Here is an 18,066-nt window from a genome sequence, read left to right as displayed (position 1 = left end):
AAGATTCAGATGACTACAAAGCCTAAGACGGGTATGATAAAACCTCAGAAAGGTGTAGTAATGGAAAAGCACCTGGGTAATACCAAAAAGACTATTAGGTCAAGTCTTCCCCTACTTCTTTCCATGTCTGGAGTTAAATCTGAACTCGAAAAGAGCCTGGGACAGGCTATTAAACTGAGAAGAAGAAATACTTTCAATCAAGATCTAGAGAAGTATTTATGGAACAATAAGCTAAGGTATATGAACACTTCCAAGTTCTGGATTGAGGGTTATCCTCATTCTCGATTTAATAGCCTCTCTCATTAAAATCTCATTCAATGAGAGCAAACCAGGGATAGGGTGCGACTCAAAACTCTTTCGGTGCAGCACGCGCTGCCGGGAGACAGCACGTTCAATTTGAAAGAGACGTGCTAGTGCAATATGAATTGTGTTGCACCCATTCTTTTTTGTGTGCTAAAACTCCCATGTACCGTTGCTGAGAATCTCTCTGAGTATTAGGCAAGGCTCTCTCAAATAACATAACTTTTGTCGTTTTCGTTTTTAAACCTGGGTTAGTGTTAACCTGACTCCAGAATAAAAAAACGTTTTCAGGTTAATCTGTCAAACCGTGTGTTGGTATGCGTGTCATCACGCGGAGCTGTCTTGTCAAACGTTGCTTCGCTGTAATATTCTTGTTCAACCTGTGTTTGCCGTTTTTACCAAGCTAACACAAAAATACTACAAGTATTATAATATTTTCGTATCCGTTTCCAAAACTGCGCAAATATCATGACAATAATTTCAGCTGTTGCTTTTTACAGGCGGAAATTTCGTCGAAACTAGAATAAAATAATTCTGTACTCAAATTGTATACAAATGCATATACCGTAATCCGGGGGCATATTGATCACATCGCAAGGCACGTTTCACAACTTTTTGTTATGCCATCCTTTGGAATCTCCACACGCAGCAAACTGGACTACCGAAATTCATACATTTTGCCTTATGAAAGGTGGAACGATTATCGCAATACGAACGCTTTATGTATCGTTTTAGCATCACTCCACATCAAGACGTCGATAGACGCGGGGTGAACGCACGAGCCTATCGATCGCTAGGTCCTTGGTTCGATTCCAGGTTGCCGCGAAAACTATTTTTGTTTTCAAATTTCGGTTTCATAAGGCAAATTTATGAATTTCAACCCGATTCCTTGTAGCGAATTTTCATAAGGGGTTCCTATGTTAATCGATAGTCCATTTGCCTGAGTGCATAACTCGATATCCAAGAGACCATCGACTTATAGAATTATCGAGTTATAGACTATACGGACACAATCCCAAAATCAAAGGAACAAATTTCTGCATTTCCAATACATTAATGATCACATCCTTAAGAAGGCAATATTATTTTGGTAATAGTATTTCAAAAACTATTATTTGAAAACTTTTGTTTTTGTAAAATCACGTTACTTTACTGACAATCAATAATATTATTTGTTAATGTTTTGAACTTCTATTACAATTTACAAGGATTTATTCCTCCAAACCTTCAACCTCCAAAGAAGAACTAGTATTTTAAAATAAATATCGAGTTATGGAGACATTTACCTCTTACGTGACAGCGACTAGTGGAGATATCGAGTTACGGAAATATCGACCTAAGGAGAGCACGATGTAAAGAAATTCGAAGTTACCGATAAATCCATCTATTTATAGCATATATCGAGTTGTGGAGAGTCAACTGTAGTTCAAAATCATCATTAGATGTTTATAAAGTAGAAAACATGACATGTCTGTGATGTCAACGAAACATTAAACAACTAATCTGTAGACGAATTCCGGCGCGTATTTTCTTCGAAGAGAAATTTTTCTAGCTGGCGAGTAATGGAAGAAAATTACTGCTCTTCGAAGAAATTGTTCGCCAGAATTTACCTACTGATCATTGCAGTGATCAATTTGACCCCGGATTACGGTACATACTACCTTTTTATCCATACCATGTAGTTCTCCACCACGTCGTTCATAAAATTGCCCACACGCTTTCGCTTAATTATCTTTTTTTTTCGAAATAACTGATAAAACCAAATCTGCACCTCACTGGCAGGAGTTTCGAGTTAAAATTTGATTCAAATATTCAAATAATTTGACCTCGGAAGCAGCGAGCGTAACCGCAAGCACACAATTTTGCATTTTGGATGTTTTTTTTTTTGTTGGTTTGTACTGAAGAACAGTTCTTGTTGTTACAATTTTGACAATTCGTATAAAGTTGTATTGGTGAACCCAGTTATGAAACCGTGATTTATCACAGTGCGAACCTATCGGTTTTGGGGTTGGAACTAGTGCGAAACTAGGTCCAACCTGAGCGAATAAAAAAACGTTTTGACAGCAGTTAGGTTGGAACTAGTGCGAACCTAGGTTGGAACTGAACAAAAACGAATTCGACATTTGCTTTGATGACGGAGTACGGATGGACGCCACTCTCAAACGAACCACACAAACGTTTGTTTACTTTCGCCTCACACATAAGGTAGATGTACCAATAATGGAGGTGCTAAGCATTATTGATCTTCATTTAACCTCTTAAATTCAAGAAGCGCAATTAAAGAACATTTTAATGTTGTATTTGTTGTCAGTGAAAAATAGTACCACTATTGATAAACTGTTTCTTTAGTTGCGGTATATTTTTAATTTGCGTTATCCGTTGTTTTCTTATGGGATCCTCCACTTTACCGCAACTATTGGTACTAGTAAGAAAAATTTCAGCAATTTTAGTAATGTTTCATCAACTTTCAAGTAATTTGAACGCTGTTTTCAACTATTTCGTGTATTAACAAGCCAATACGTCGATTGGCAGCGTCGAATCTGTGGTTAATGCAAAAATATTGTGAAAATGGCGTTACCAAAACAATAGGAACACCCACAACTAATGGATTACTTACCCTACTTCGATAATTTCGACTACTTCGGTATACTTTTCGTGTTGACCAGGAATTTTGACAATTTCCTGAACAAACGATTGCTTTGAAAAGATTCAATATATCTGACAAAATTTTCGCATGATCGTTGTGTTTATTGTCGTTTTTATTTTTAGGAACTGGGTCGGTGATCAACACATAAACAAACCAACTTCAAGCAAATTGTAGTTCGGTCGACCCTGAATCGGGTTGGGGTTGAAACTGTGATACAGAACGGATTGCGCCAGTTTCAAAAACGAATTAGACATATGTTATTACTGTGTGCGTTTGAAACGCAATGGAAATTTTAAATATCAAATGGGGGAAGACCAAACGCGATAAGATTGTTTACAAGGAAGGTGAAGTCGAGAATTGCTTTTCCACGGAATTGTCAAGAGTTTTGTCGGTTTTTTTTTGACACCCCCCTCTCCCGAGAGAAGATTTGTTGTATGATGTTTATGTTGTATGATAATTTCCGAACATTTCAATTGAAATTTGTGACTAAACCCTAAAATGATTTTGAAGTGTAGAGCAAGCAAAAATGATTCGACACCGCCGTTAGTCACATTCGTTCTCGATTATGTTTTCAATGGAAAGCACCAAACAAAGCACATTGTGCTTTACTCCAAAAGTTTTAAAGAGTAGAGCTGGAGCTATCTTTCGTCTCTCACACAGTTACGGCAATACTCGCACCTTCTCTTGTGTCACTCAACAAAAACAGGAGATTCACGCAAATGTCGGGTGCAGCACATGCATATTTTGCACCGCTCCGAGTTTTCTGCCATTCTCTGGAGCAAACACGATAGAGATCTATGTCGAAAATCTCAAGCTTGAGTTTTTCGTGCAAAATCACTCAATCACATCCAAGCCGTCAAACATGATTCAGTGAAAAACTCGTAAAAATCGAATGTTGTTGTTTATGTTAGAAACGAATACTATAATTCTACAAGATTAACATGAAATCATTGATTTGTTCGAATAAACTGTGGGAATATGAGACAGTGAGTCGAACACTTATTCATGATTTTTTGACTACTGAGTTGCGTGATTGACAACTCTCGTATGAAAAATTTCACTCGTGAGTTATGAGAATTTGAGTTTTTTCAACACTGAACTGGAGTGTAGTGAATATGAAAAGTATAGTAAATGAAGGAACTCGAGCTTTGCATGGATTTTTACCGATAGTTGTTTTAACATGCCTGGATACAATCGTTACAAGCATATTATCGGTACCGTAAAACGGGGTATGTTTGATAATGCGGGTAACTTTGATAGTGCGTTACCCACTGCATACTAAACGAAATATCTAATTTTCTGTTAATCGGTTAAGCAAACCGAAAGCAAGTCACATAGAGTGACAACTGTCGAGTGACAGAGCTGAGTCGAACGAATTTTTCGGTCGACAGTGACTCCTGTCGAGTCATTTTGATCGACTCGACTTATAAAATAGACCCCTAAGATTCAGTATAGCCCGGGCTTTTGCTAGACTGGGTTTTATGGATCTTTTCGCCTAAGATCTTAGCTTTTCGCTTGCTTGGCTGTGCTCTACCATGAGCATTTCCCTATTTTTTTCAGTTTAATTTTGAGAATGCACTCAGGAACAACACAGAATGGTATATTTCCGACAAAGCTCAAAGCTGCACCCTGTCTTGCTAAATTGTCGGCGGTATCATTCCCCTAAATTCCACAATGGCCACACACATGACATACTAATGCCTTTTAGAGCATTCAAAGCTGCTTGACTGTCCGAAAAATTACAGATCTTTGCAAACCTGTAGTTTCTTACGAGGCAAACATTTGTACAGTCAATGATGGCTTGTATTCCAGCTTGGAGCACAGTGGGACAATAGAACCTGGACGTAAACTTGGACCACCAGAATCCCGAATATAGCGGCTTGGTTTAACCACTTTGGAGGTAACATCATGGTTGGTCTTCTTTGTCATCCAATCTTCTATTGATTTCATATCTGAATTCAAATTGAATTCCTTGATGATCGATCCTTCATGCGACCAATCAAATCACCATTTATAACTGCAAGGCATTTTTGTTGCTTGCAGTTTATTGAATTGATTCAAAGGCAGTATATCAAGAAGGGCTTCCAAAGCAACCGATGGTGTACTTTTCATTGCCCCTGTCATTGATATACAAGCAAGCCTTTGCAACATAGCCAGCTTCTTCTGAGCGGTTCCCTCATTTGTCTCGGGCCAGTGAAGCATAAGTTATCTTTGGTCGGACTATTGCTGAACAAATCCAGTTTACCATATTAGGTTGCAGTACCTAGGTTTTTCCTAGAGCAACATTTATTCGCATGCAACGGTGTGTTTTCTTATTTTCTAAATTTCGAAGCTAACAAGGTCACGAATCACTTTAGCTTCGCTTACTCGCGAGCACGACTGATGCGAGTAAATCAACACTCTGATGCTCGCAAGCATTTTGTTGTTTTTGATCCGGTTCAGCAAACATACTCGCCGCTTTCCATTACTTGCGTACTACCATAGGAAAGAGGAGGATTTGAATTCCATCAGCTGTTTGTGCCGTCAGAAAATGTTCTTAAGAAAATTGAACTTGATTCAATGCCATTCTGGAGCGGAAAAGGATACACTTTCACATGCGAGTTCGATAATCAACCGAGTAGCGCAGTTCTGATGCTCCATGTACAATTCAGCGCTATTGAGCTGCTCTAGGTAGATTGAGGGGTTTGAACGATCTATCTTCTGACGGCGGAGTCATTCTTGCGATTTTCCGAAGTCTCATGATATGTTATGTTGAAGTTTTAACAGAGTCGTCATGTACTAACTTCGAACGATGGTCGCCATATAGCACTCCTGAGGCTATTGTATTGTATTGTGAGTAAATTGCAGTCAGAAGTCTGTTTGAAGATAATCAACCGAGTCCCATGCTTAGCTGAGCAATTGTAAGAGAAATTTCTAATTGTAGCACTTTTAGCAATCCAAACAGTCATTTTCCATCGAAATAGCTCAATTTTCCTATTTTGTATGGCATCTTCCATGGACCTACATCGCGTTCAATCAAGTTATCAAACATTGTCCGTGTTTCTCTCATCTTATTTGCCTAATAATATCTCTGCCCTCGCGAGCGACTATTCAAGCACTTCATCCGCGCGCGCGCTCTCCGATCTATTCCCTACCAACGCTCAGAGCGTTCAAACTCGTTCGAGTATATCTCCTACTAATGAGAACAACACTGTTATTTTGAGAGATAAAACTTACACGCTAGTGCCCTATCAAATTCAGTTTAATAATGGGGATATTAATTAGAGTCAGTTTTACCTAGCAGTTCTAATTCTAGCGCGTTCACAGAATGGATGCACTTTGCTTTTCCGGCATTTCTCTTACACGGTGCTCCCAAGGCCGGTATTATCAGAAGAAGAAAATATCTCAATCAAATCCGTGCTCACCAACTAGGCTTTTTCCACGACTAAGCTGCATGTTTGAGTAATATTATTTAAAAAAAAAAACTGAAAGGGCCCTAAGTTGCACCCTTTTGGTGGTACAATTCCAGAAATACAAAGGAAATCAGAGTTATCTGAACGGTTTCTATTTCTCATGATGATCAAACGAAATTCCGCATAACTATCAAAAGGGACTATCTAACATTTAGATATTCTATTTGTTTACTTTTATTTTAATCAATAACTGAGCCACATTAACCATTTGAAAAGTTGCGCGAGAAATGTGCTTGGTCCAAAGTTGGCTTGTTTTGTTATTGGTATTTTCTGGGTGCAGTTTTGAATAACAAGATCAACAAAATATTGAGTTACGTTCGTTTTGCGGCTTAACTATCAAATCAAAAGCATTATTTTTGATAGATTAATGAGACATTCTAATACCGTCAATCATGTTTCAATGTTATCAATGACAAACTGTAATTCAATGTCGCAAGTTTTTCACAAAATCTCGATTACTTTTTCAAATCGACGTAAGTCACTTTCATACGGTTTTGGAAAAAATATTAAGAAGAATCATAACCTATCTTTTAAAACTGTTTTAAAATGAATCCCCTTTTTAATATTTTTTCGCCGTGTTCATCAGCTCGCGGTAAAAAAAAACTAAGTATTTTCTTTTGTTTATCACAATGATTGTATGACAAAATGATGAGCCGTTTTATTCAGTTACTTACGGCGTTTTTGCACCAGTGTAAAATCGACTCAAGTGGAATTTTGTTTTGATTCGTGGTTAAGTCACTTTGTCTCTCTATACAACTGAGCGGTGAGAGTGGCGGTTAGGTTGTGAAAGTTGAAACTCTTACTTACGTCGTTTTGTAAATCCGGAAATTGAACATTCTAAAAGTTACAAATCGAGTTGGCTTAGAGCGGAACGAGTAGAATTTTGTCTGCGAAATACGTAGGATCGATAAACTAAGTTTGTTTACGTTCTGGGACTGGTTGAATAAGTTTTCGTGCATTTCCTTTGAATTTCAGAACTAATCCGTCAAAAGGGCATAACTTCGTAACTTCGAAAAGGACCCTATGATTGTTTTGTTTGATTTTGCCCATACCTCCATGTTAGTGAGCACAGATTTGGTGGAGATTTTAATTTAATGATGAAAACGGCGTAGGCAGCACAGTGTCTTATATTTCATGCTATCAAAAGTAATGTGAAGTTTTTACAACTTAAACTCCCGTCGGAATCACATCAGACTGATCAACTCTTATCCGATTGGTAGCACATGTGAAGCGTGCTACCGCTTAAAAGTATGGAGATAAAATCAATGTCTAAACATAAAATCAATGGTGTTCGCTACTTTCAACTTAGAGCCTACAGAAAAAAAAACGGTTAAAATACAAACAAGTAACGCCTAAACCGCTTCACACTACACAGTTTCGATAAGGTACGAAATGACGAAATTCTACCACTTGGACTTAAAGCTACCTTAATTTCACATGCTTTTCTCTTCTTTTGCTCTTCAAGAGCATCCTAATTGGACTCCCGGACGCCGCCCTGAAGCGGGCGCTTTCAAAACAGCCTTGCACTGGAGGACGAGGACAATCCGCCCCCATTCTGGTGTTGCTGATGCTTACCGGAGTGTTTCCCCTGGTGTCATTTACCGCCCGAAACCGGTCCGGAACCATTGCTGCTGGAGCCATTGTTGACCGGGGTGGAGGCGGTCGACGCCGCCGTTGACGCGGCCAGTTCCTCCAGTTTCGGGGCCATCAGCGTAAACTGATCCTGCTCGATCGGTTTCTTCAGCCAGTCGCCCAGATCTTCCTTGCTGAACGCGGCAAACAGTTCCTTCTTAGCCTGCTGATACTCCGGAACGCACATTTTCGTTTCGCCGTAGCTGGGCTTGATCTCGTGGAAGCGCGCATGCGGAAGCCTCTCGATAACGGCCGCGAACCGCCGATAGAACGATTGCTTCGACAGCCGGGACATCTTGTTGGTATTGGTGTTGTTGTTGATCAGCTTTCCGGTGAAGGAGTTGACGATCTCCACATCCGGACAGCCGACCAGCCAGTTGATGCTGAAGTTTGGCGGTTTGGTCTGGTTGCGCGATTCGGCCGACGTCATCAGCGCCAGTTTCGGCTTGTTCAACCTGTATGGCGGTGGTAGACCTTGGATCGAGTTCTCGATACGACCACATATGGCTCTGAAAGGTAAAAACGTTAGTGAATATGATCATCTTGCTATGCGCGCCAATTTTGTCCTGTTACAGTCAAAACCAATTCGAAATGATCTTTTCCGATCAAAGTCATCAAGTATCGACAACGGAGACTTCCAGAGCTGGTAGCGATTTTTTTTTTTCAAAGTTTTAGAGAGTAGAAAGATGCTTCTAAAAATATCACCGTTTGTGAGTTTTACATCAACATCACATAAACAATTTATTTTGTAAAATTTACACACACTTATATTATTTTACGGATTCCTTTAAAATCTCAACAGCTGAACAGTTCGGTAAAATAAATTAACGGAGTACGATACATTTTTACAGTATTCGGTAAAAAATCACCGGAATCCGTTAAATTCCGACGAAGTTACGGTGTTTTATTTCACCGAACTGTTCAGCTGTTGAGATTACGGTGAAATTCACCGTAAGAGCTTAGTGTGCAGGTTTTAGCATACTTGTGAGATCAAAAATAGCAGCTAAATGAAATAACAGCAAACGAAAAAGACCGTAAACATCTTATAGTAGTAGGTGATTTCAACGCTCAGTTAGGGATCAATGACATGAACCAAGAAGACGAAAAATGGATAGGTAAAATGATAGGACATGATAAATGCAATGATAACGGAGAAACGTTCAAAATATTTCTTCACACGGCAAAACTAAAAAATGTGACATCAAAAATTGGAATGGGCACTGAAATCACATGGATAAGTGGCAGTAGATGTAGTCAGATAGATCATATTCTAAGTCCAACGATGACCGATTTCAAAATAAAATACATCAGGGGAAATTGGACACACTTGAATACTGATCACAAATTAATAACGATAGGATTAAAATTTGAGAAGATAGTGAGAAATACAAATGAAAGAAATGAGCCAACTAAAATAAACCTAGAGCTACTTAAGGATAATAAAATAAAAGAGAAGTATCAAGAGCAATTAGAACTCAACAAAAGTCAAAAACAAATTGAGGAAAATACAATTGAGGAATGTTACAAAGAACTATCGAGCAGAATGAAAAGAGCAGCTAACAAAACAATAAGAATGTCCACGATTCCGTCTACCCCTAAAAGAAGAAAAGCATTTGATAGATTAAAAGATGCAATAAGAATTTCTAAAAAACACCCAGATATGATAAACTATAAATATAAGTTAAAAAACAGGAGACAAGAGTTCACGCAAGCAGTAAAGGACCATAAAGAAAAAGAAATCAAACATTTCTTTAAAAACCTAAATGATTTTGATGTAGGACAACGAATCAGGAAAACACATAGTTATTTGAAAAGATACGTAAAACAAAAACAAAAGAGAATAGTTAATATAAGTACGAGGGTATGGGATCAAATGCTTAGAGAGAGTGAGGGACCAACAATAGAGTTCTGTGATATGCATGATTACACACCAATGATACAACCTCCAACATCCGAAGAAATTATGGATATTATCAGAAATTCAAGCAATGGAAAAGCAGCAGGGCCAGATCTTATTTTTACGGAATATATTAAAAATGCAGACAAGGAAACCCAGGATTACCTTGTGAAAGTTATACAAAAAGCATACATAGAAAACATTTATCCGAGTGATTGATTAAAATCAACTCAAATACCAATTCCAAAAAAGTAAAGGCAACAGAGGCAGAACATTTTAGAAGAATATCTTTATGTAGCGTAGTTTATAAAGTATATGCAAAGTGGATAGCTAATCAAATAATTAAATATGCAGGGCAACCAGATTTATATCAAGCAGCATTCACAAACAATCGATCTACAGATGACCACATATTTGTAACTAGAAGGGTAATGGAGGAAAATTGGAATGCCGGAAAAGATTTATATATATTAGCACTAGATATTAGAAAAGCTTTTGACACAATTAAAGTACACAATATTAAAGATATACTGCTAGGTTTGAATGTGCCAACGACGTTAATAGATAGAGTAATAGCTTGTATGAAAGACGAAATGACAAGAGTGTTATGGAATGGTCAATTTTCTGAGGAGATAAAAAGAGGCAAGGGCATAAAGCAAGGATGTCCATTGTCTCCAATTTTATTCAATTATATTATGCAGGATGTTATAAGAAAAGTAGCCTCAAAAATTCCAGAATTGAAATTGATGGATGTGAATAGCCTCATAATACCCTTGCTTTTAGCCTTTGCAGATGACTTTCTAATTATTGCAGATAGTAAGGAACAATTGGAAAAAATAGTTAAAGAATTAGTAAAACAGCTAGAAGAGGTAGGACTGGAATTAAACTATGACAAGTGTCAACTATTATTAAGACTTCCGAATTACAAAGGACAAATGCCTAACGAAATTATGTTAAATGGTAGGCCTTATAAAGTGTGTGATAGCATAAAATATTTAGGAGTATGTCTAACGGCAACTTTAGATCGAAAAGCAACAAATAGGCAGAGATGCGTAAACGCATATAGAACAGGTAGATCAGTTATAGAGTTTTGTAAGAGTTTTAAACCCTCATGGGAATTAGGGAAGTTAATTTATAAAACAGTTTTAGCCCCTGCAATAACTTACGGAACAAAAGTCGCGGTGTTGACGAAAAAAAGCAGAATAGGAATGGCAAACTATGAAAAACTTACCCTTAGGAGTATATATAATCATTGTAAGAGACCACTAAACATAAGATTTAATGCGCGAAAACTGTTAGATGGAAAAACTATAAATAGAAGAGTCAGAGTAGGAAGAATTAGTTACTACGGACATATACTTAGAAGAGAGAAAAATCACCCCATCAGATTAGCATATAGACTAAACTTCAAAAAGGAAAAAGAAGGAAGACCAAGTTTCACGTGGAAAGACTCCTTAGAAAAAGATCTGAACAGATATAGAGAGGTAGATAGAGAAGAATGGAAACAATTGGCTGAAGATAGAGATAAACTGAAGAAAAAAGCAGAAGAAATATACAAAGAAACTTTCAGTGAAATTTCAGAAGGTGAATCATCAGAAGAAGAAGGTAAAAGTAAAAAGTACAAGCATTGGAAGAGAAAAATGAAGAGATGAAGAAATTAGTGATGAGATTAGATAGATAATTGAAAGGTAAAAATGAGTAGGAAAGAAACATACAATTCGATAGTATTGATTCAAACTAACGACCTGTGTACCACCTTTAATAATAAATAGCTGTAACGGGACACGTAATCGAATAAAATGTTTAGGTTAAGGTGAAGATGAGTCGAAGCCGGGGTTCAGATGTTCAGGGGCGCGGGTCTGGAGAGCCGGGCATCCGTTTGGGCTGGGGACCTGATCGATTGTTCACCACCAGCTGGTGACCAATCGATAAGGTTTTCAGCTTGAACGGGTGCTTGGTTCACCGGATCCGTGCTCTTGAAGATTTGAGGTTTGGCTTTGATTCATCTTCACCTTAATTAAAGCAAATTTATTAGTAGCAGTAATTGCAGTGGTAAATTTCAATATAATCAATGTAGCCATGGAGGGTCATGTTCAGCTTAGTTAATGTCAGATAAATGTTACCCACAAACAAAAGTAATATGACTTACAAGTAAAACGATAAGAAAAAAAATAATAATAATAATAAAACGGCCAAAATAACGTCGGTTTTACGCAAAAATATACTATTAATTGATAATCACGGCAACACGTCAATGAACTACAAAGGATAAATAGGGATTAAATGTATAGAGATACATTAATAGGAATAGCTACTGTAGAACACAATAAAGGGTGAATACTGATAAAAAAAATCGTACTTAAATACAAACAAATAAAGGTAAGATGAATTGTAACCGATTGTATATTACATAAACATACTACTATAAATAACGGGGTACGGGAGGGACCAACAGGGCACCCGATTGAAGCGATCTGGACAGGGAGCCTGGGACTGCCTCCTCCCTGTTGTTAACATTTCGTGGATTGAGGGCGGGCTCTTCGACCCCATCTATTGGGAGTATTCTGTCAATCGAGGGCTTGATTTTACAGTTGTTCGTGAAAACTTTCTTCTGGAAGGAGATTCTTTTCCCCTGCCGCGGGTTTCGTGCAAGTGTCTATGCTTGTGGGTCCGCACATCCATTTTTGGCCCTTCATACAGAAGACTGACTGCTCACAAACAAAAGTACAATCTTGATCAAATCGCTTTTCAGATTATTCCAGTGCTATAGGCAGATGCCTTGCTACAATAGATGGTAGAACCATATCATCATCATCATCATCATCATCACTTGTGAGATCAAAAATAGCATGCAATTATGTATAAAAACGTCAAATTTAAAATAAAATCACAATTTTTACAGATATTCTGACTTTAAAAAAATGATAAGACAAAGATACAGCATTAGGATGGTTCAAGCAATCGTTTATGCACCACGACGCCCATTCGATTCTAGATCAAATTCTGAGTGTCCACACAAAATTTGAGCTCATTTGGATAACGGACACTGCATAAGCCAAAGGCGTAACCTGTAGTGGTGGTATCACATTTTGGCATTTTTTGCTTTTCGAAGTGGACATTAATACTATTGGTGACGTTCAGTTTGCCTTTTGCTAACCAGGATGATCCGTAGCCACTCTTACTATTAGCTAGCTAGATACATCGTTATCATATACGACGTAGGGAATACTTAGGAACTTTTAGGAAAATGACTAGTAGATTCACTGAGTAGAAATAAGTGGCGACAATCTTATTTTAATATGGTTTTTACATTGCCATAATACCTCTTTTGTAACAGCGGTATAAATAATCTAATTCCAGCTTCATTTTCGCAAAATTTACAAGTAGATAGTAGGCGTTGTGAAGCATTGCATTTGCCACCGAAAAGTGAACCTTATAGGAGACTGTAATAGAAGCCTAAGGTAACTTTACTCTTCAATGTTCACTATAAAAATGACTATGGAAAGTAAGACGCTGAGATCGATCATTAGGGTAAACTTGCTAGTTTCGAAAAATTGTTGAACAGACAAGGAAAGCGACTTTGTTCTTTAAGGATATATGAACGTAATGATCAATAAATACTTTTAACAACAAAAAATGAAATTAACTAGAACTCTTACTAAACAGCCTAATTTTGTTAAGACTTGACGACAATTGACATTTAACACTCTAATCTTACGTAAAAGACAGGAGTAATCAGAATAGCACTTGAATGACAAATTATTCAAAACCATTTCGTCTAGACAGTATTAGTAATGACACTACTACACTACTATTTCAAACAAGTTCTGATGGAGCTGCTGATTTTCACAATGCTTCCTTTTCTCAGAAGCAAGGGAATATGGGTACTTTTCAAAAACTACCACGTCACAATACTAATAAAAAAGCAGTGTTCATGTGGGCACCATAGCCTAGTCCGTCTGAGTATTAATCCAGGTAAAGGGGAAACTTGGCAAAAGCCAGACCGAGGGTTCAGCCTTAACAAGTTAAGCTGGCAGGCAGCTCCAACGAAATACCATACAAAAAAAAAAAGAAAAACTAATGTAATTGTTTGATTGTTTATCCCTGGCCACGATCACAGGGTTTGACGGTGCCAAAGTAGAAGGTGCACCATAATAATACCCGTCTGTGAAACATATCACCTTCCCAATACTTTGGCACACCTCTAACGGTTCATGATTTATCATGAAACGGCTGCATTCAGGCGGAGGATCTGTTAATATGTTTCGGCATATTATCAGGTCCTCTTCGAACGGAGGGACCGCCAGGGCTCATTAGTTACTTATAAACCAGTGCTGATTGTTGATGGTTCAGTTCGTTTACCACGAGCTGTAGCATCCTTTGTACTAATCAGTAATGGTTGTTAAGTTTCGAAGCTAACGTGTGATCAATCGTTTTATAATGCAACATAAGAATGGGTGTTTGGTGGAACTGCGCGTAACACTTGTTGTTATTAAATTTAGTGATTGTGTTGGTGCTAATGGTGTGTTTATAATACAATTTATGGTGATGAAAATTTGAAAATGAAATTGGAAGTGATTCTGATAGTTTTGTTAGAAATATAATAATGATGATGTAAAATGATGTGAACTCTACTAATTTAATAAAGGCCATAATACATTTTGCAATCATTTCTCGGAATATAAACATTATTGTCTAGTTCTTCAAACATGCATGATAAAAGTGTTAATAATGACGGCGATTGCAGAAAAATGGATCGAAGTGATTTTGTTTGTTGATAGTGCTAAATTGTAGTTTGAATAGTAATGACTCTACAGCAACAAAAATAATGAAACATTTAAATTGAATATCTTTTAATTACTTAGTAATGCTAACAGATGGTAAATGCTAATAACAATGAATTTATATGAAAATGCTGTGATGTGAAAAGTGATATGGAAAGTATATCTGAAGTGTATTACGAAAGTTGATGAGTGATAATCGGTGAAATACGTGATAGTGTCGAAAATAAAAGTGACGATAGTGAGTGATGAAATGAAATGGGGAATAAGGACCTTTTAATAAAACTATTTCGTTCTTCACTTTAACCACTCTAGTAGCATTTCAGGCCTTATCATAGTTTGATAGTAGTCTAAAGTACTAGACTGCAAAACTACGGTAAGGGCTGATTGCTGCTAGGGTACACAGTGACCATTTGAGCAACATTGCTTAGGAACGTCTGTGTGATGAACGCAATAGAGGCTTATAAAAGCAAATGCTGGGAAGGAGCTTAGGGCAGATTAAGAGTGCCAGTACTACCCCTATCACTACCGACAAAAAAAAAATTGTTTGATTGTTTATCAATTGTTACACTGATCAACAAGAAGGATACATGCGTGCTCTAATACGCTTATAAACTTATTCCATTACCTACACTGCAATGTAGAACTGAATCAGTTTTCGTTGGGTTCGTCGAAACGTGATGGTGCTCTATATACATCATGAGCGTTGAAGGGTTTAAAGAACACCTTGAATCATGATTTTGATACGCCCATGCAGGACCGGATTTACAAATGTGGGGGCCCCGGGGCTAGAGTTTTGTGGGGGCCTTTTCCCAGAAAACAATTTTGCTATAAAATGCTATAGTATGTTTTCATTGGTATATTTATAAGTTTTATGCTCAATGTTCCATCGTGCGGGGTGACATTGGGCCTAGGAGGTGATTTCGACCGCCATTTTCGATGCATCTCATGGCTAGTACGGAAGTCAAAAAATTAATCCATGAACCATCCAGTAGCTATTTATACCGTATTCATTCTTGAAGCTTGTCATATTGTTTTCATTAATCTGTTGTTAGTTTACTGTAAAAATCTTGACCCAATGTCACCCCGCACGAAATTTATGGATATGATTTTAATTACCAGAAGTTAGCTTTGAACTGGGATCAAAAAGTGACAAACACCTTCTTTTGAGCAAAAAGAGTTTGAACATTTTCAGCAATATTTTACTCCGTACAAATTGTGTGAGAGCCAAAACAATGAGCCAATCTTCTCCAAAATGTGATATTTTCAGTTAGAAATACGACTTGAAAATACTATTGGAAAGCTTGAAAACAGTTCAATATTCCAGTACACCAAACATAAAACCGACCAAAATGTCACTTTCTTTTACTTTAGGCTCCTTAATAGCAAATCAATATAACTTATTTAAAATATATCAAACTAATGTTGGATTTCCTTACTTTTTGGTGTTTTTTTTTTCTTTAAAATTCCAGAAATGTGTTCACCGCAGAGGTCAAACACTAATTTTTCATTTTCAAACAACCCAGAAATCAACAAAAACTGAAACTCACATATACAAAACAATAGGTCAAATGTACACTCAGGCAAATGGTCTAACGATAAACATAGGAACCCCTTATGAAAATTCGCCACAAGAAATCGGGTTGAAATTCATTAATTTGCCTTATGAAACCAGAATTTGAAAACAAAAAACGTTTACGCGGCAACCTGGAATCGAATCAAGAACCTTGCGATCGATAGGCCCGAGAGTACACCACGCGCCTATCGACGCATTGATGTGGAGTGATGCTAAAACGATACATAAAGCGTTCTTATTACAATAATCGTTCCACCTTTCATAAGGCAAAATGTATGGAATTCGATAGTCCAGTTCGCTGCGTGTACTGCACACTAGTGATCCTTTATATGAGAGATAAGCGGAAGTAAAATGGAATGATTTGGCAACAGACCAGCAATGCTGAGTTTGCTCGGCGTCGAGAATAACATTATAACACGGACATGACTTCCTCATTGCTAAAAAGTGTATACTATACCTTTATAGATCAACAACTAAATATCGCATTGAAAAAAAATCTACAAAGGAAAATATTTCATATATTTTGCTGTATGCAAAACAACTTTCACCGAAATAATTTCAAGTGGATTACATTACTCCTCAAGAAAAGTTCAAAACAAACATAACGCATGTTCGTTTGGCTCACACTTTGACAGTTCTCGCTGCACGATTGGCTCACACTTTGGCAAAAGTGTCAGCTTCCGCGAATCTCTCTTATAAAGGATCACTACTGCACACTACAGAACAGCCTAAAAATCATTTAGCTTTGAAACCACAAGATTGCCCTCAAATTGAAAACTAGAATCCTTAAGTTAACCAATCTTTCGATGGCATTCAAAAAGATGGCACCATTTTATCGGTTTCTATAATAATTCCCATATATTTAATAATGCTTAACTAAGAAGTATTTTGTGGGGGCCCGGGGGTCATGGCCCCCTTGGACCCCCCGTAAATACGGCCCTGCGCCCATGAAGTTTTTTGGGTTTGAACTTGAAATGTTCGCTTGAAATATATAAAAATAGCTACTTAATATTTCTCGCGTCCAATATCATAAGGGTGTATCTGCAATGATCGATTTCTCTTAATCGATTTTCCCTTTAGTTAATTTCGCGGCCGGGCGACTGTTTTTGACTGCTATTTTTGATTTAGCAGAAAGTGCTCATCTTTCTTCGTCGTGCTACATCGTAAAATGCCGAGGAAATCGTTTGGTTTAAGCGTACTAATGCAAAGAGAAAATCAACGAAGAGAAAACGATCACTGCAGATACGCCTGTATGATACTCAACGCGAGATTTGTCGGAACATGCGACTTTAGTTAAATTGTCTTAAAAATGAGACTTTTTAGTGCCTGGCATCAAAAATAAGACCAAGTCACTACTAAGTGACTCTCTATCAGCCCTGTTAAACTAAGATCGCTCAGCTTTGGAAGTCAACACTTGATAGGCCTGATGCACCGCGTTCTTTTTCTCCCACTGGGGGAGCTGAAGTAGGATCGTAGTCTTCTTCTTACCGGTACATGTGCGCCGGATGCAGCAAGCTGCCCAGCACGATCGAGTGCAGATAGATCGGCTCGATCACGGACGCGAGCAGCGATCCTTGCAAGCCGAGTACGTTCCAGCGTGATATTTTGTCCGAGCAGGACATCGTCAGCAGACGCTGCCCCTGCAGGACACCATCCCACGTCTGAATGCCCTCGCTGCTCTTGACCGGTATCGTCCCTTCGCCCGATTCCACCTTGGTGCGCAGCTGGCCGCGAGCTTTCCTGTTATGCGCAAAGTGCGAATGGTTTCCGAGGAATGATGG

At 37.9% G+C, this 18,066-nt stretch overlaps 1 protein-coding gene and 1 long non-coding RNA gene across 5 annotated transcripts in view; both read right to left on the bottom strand.

Annotated features, from left to right (window-relative positions):
• Positions 1 to 289: 289 nt before the first annotated feature.
• LOC110676000 lies at positions 290 to 2,581 on the bottom strand. The gene is made up of 2 exons (XR_002499988.1): positions 2,422 to 2,581; positions 290 to 522 (listed from the first exon to the last, which is right to left on the bottom strand). It is a non-coding gene; the product is annotated as an uncharacterized LOC110676000 (long non-coding RNA).
• Positions 2,582 to 7,494: 4,913 nt separating this feature from the next.
• The window catches only part of LOC5574970 (double-stranded RNA-specific editase Adar), a 190,080-nt gene continuing 179,508 nt past the window's right edge, over positions 7,495 to 18,066 (bottom strand). For all 4 annotated transcript variants that reach the window (XM_021842213.1, XM_021842224.1, XM_021842229.1 and 1 more), the window contains 2 exons: positions 17,774 to 18,025; positions 7,495 to 8,540 (listed from right to left, as the gene is read on the bottom strand). In XM_021842213.1, coding sequence (XP_021697905.1) covers positions 7,994 to 8,540; positions 17,774 to 18,025 — 799 coding nt within the window. In that variant the 3' untranslated portion in view covers positions 7,495 to 7,993. The remainder of the gene's footprint in view (positions 8,541 to 17,773; positions 18,026 to 18,066) is intronic.

Source organism: Aedes aegypti, chromosome 1 (genome assembly GCF_002204515.2).
Source record: "Aedes aegypti strain LVP_AGWG chromosome 1, AaegL5.0 Primary Assembly, whole genome shotgun sequence".
Lineage (NCBI taxonomy): Eukaryota > Metazoa > Arthropoda > Insecta > Diptera > Culicidae > Aedes > Aedes aegypti.
The sequence above is the reverse complement of the archived record's forward strand: the minus strand, read 5'-3'. Positions and strand labels throughout refer to the sequence as shown.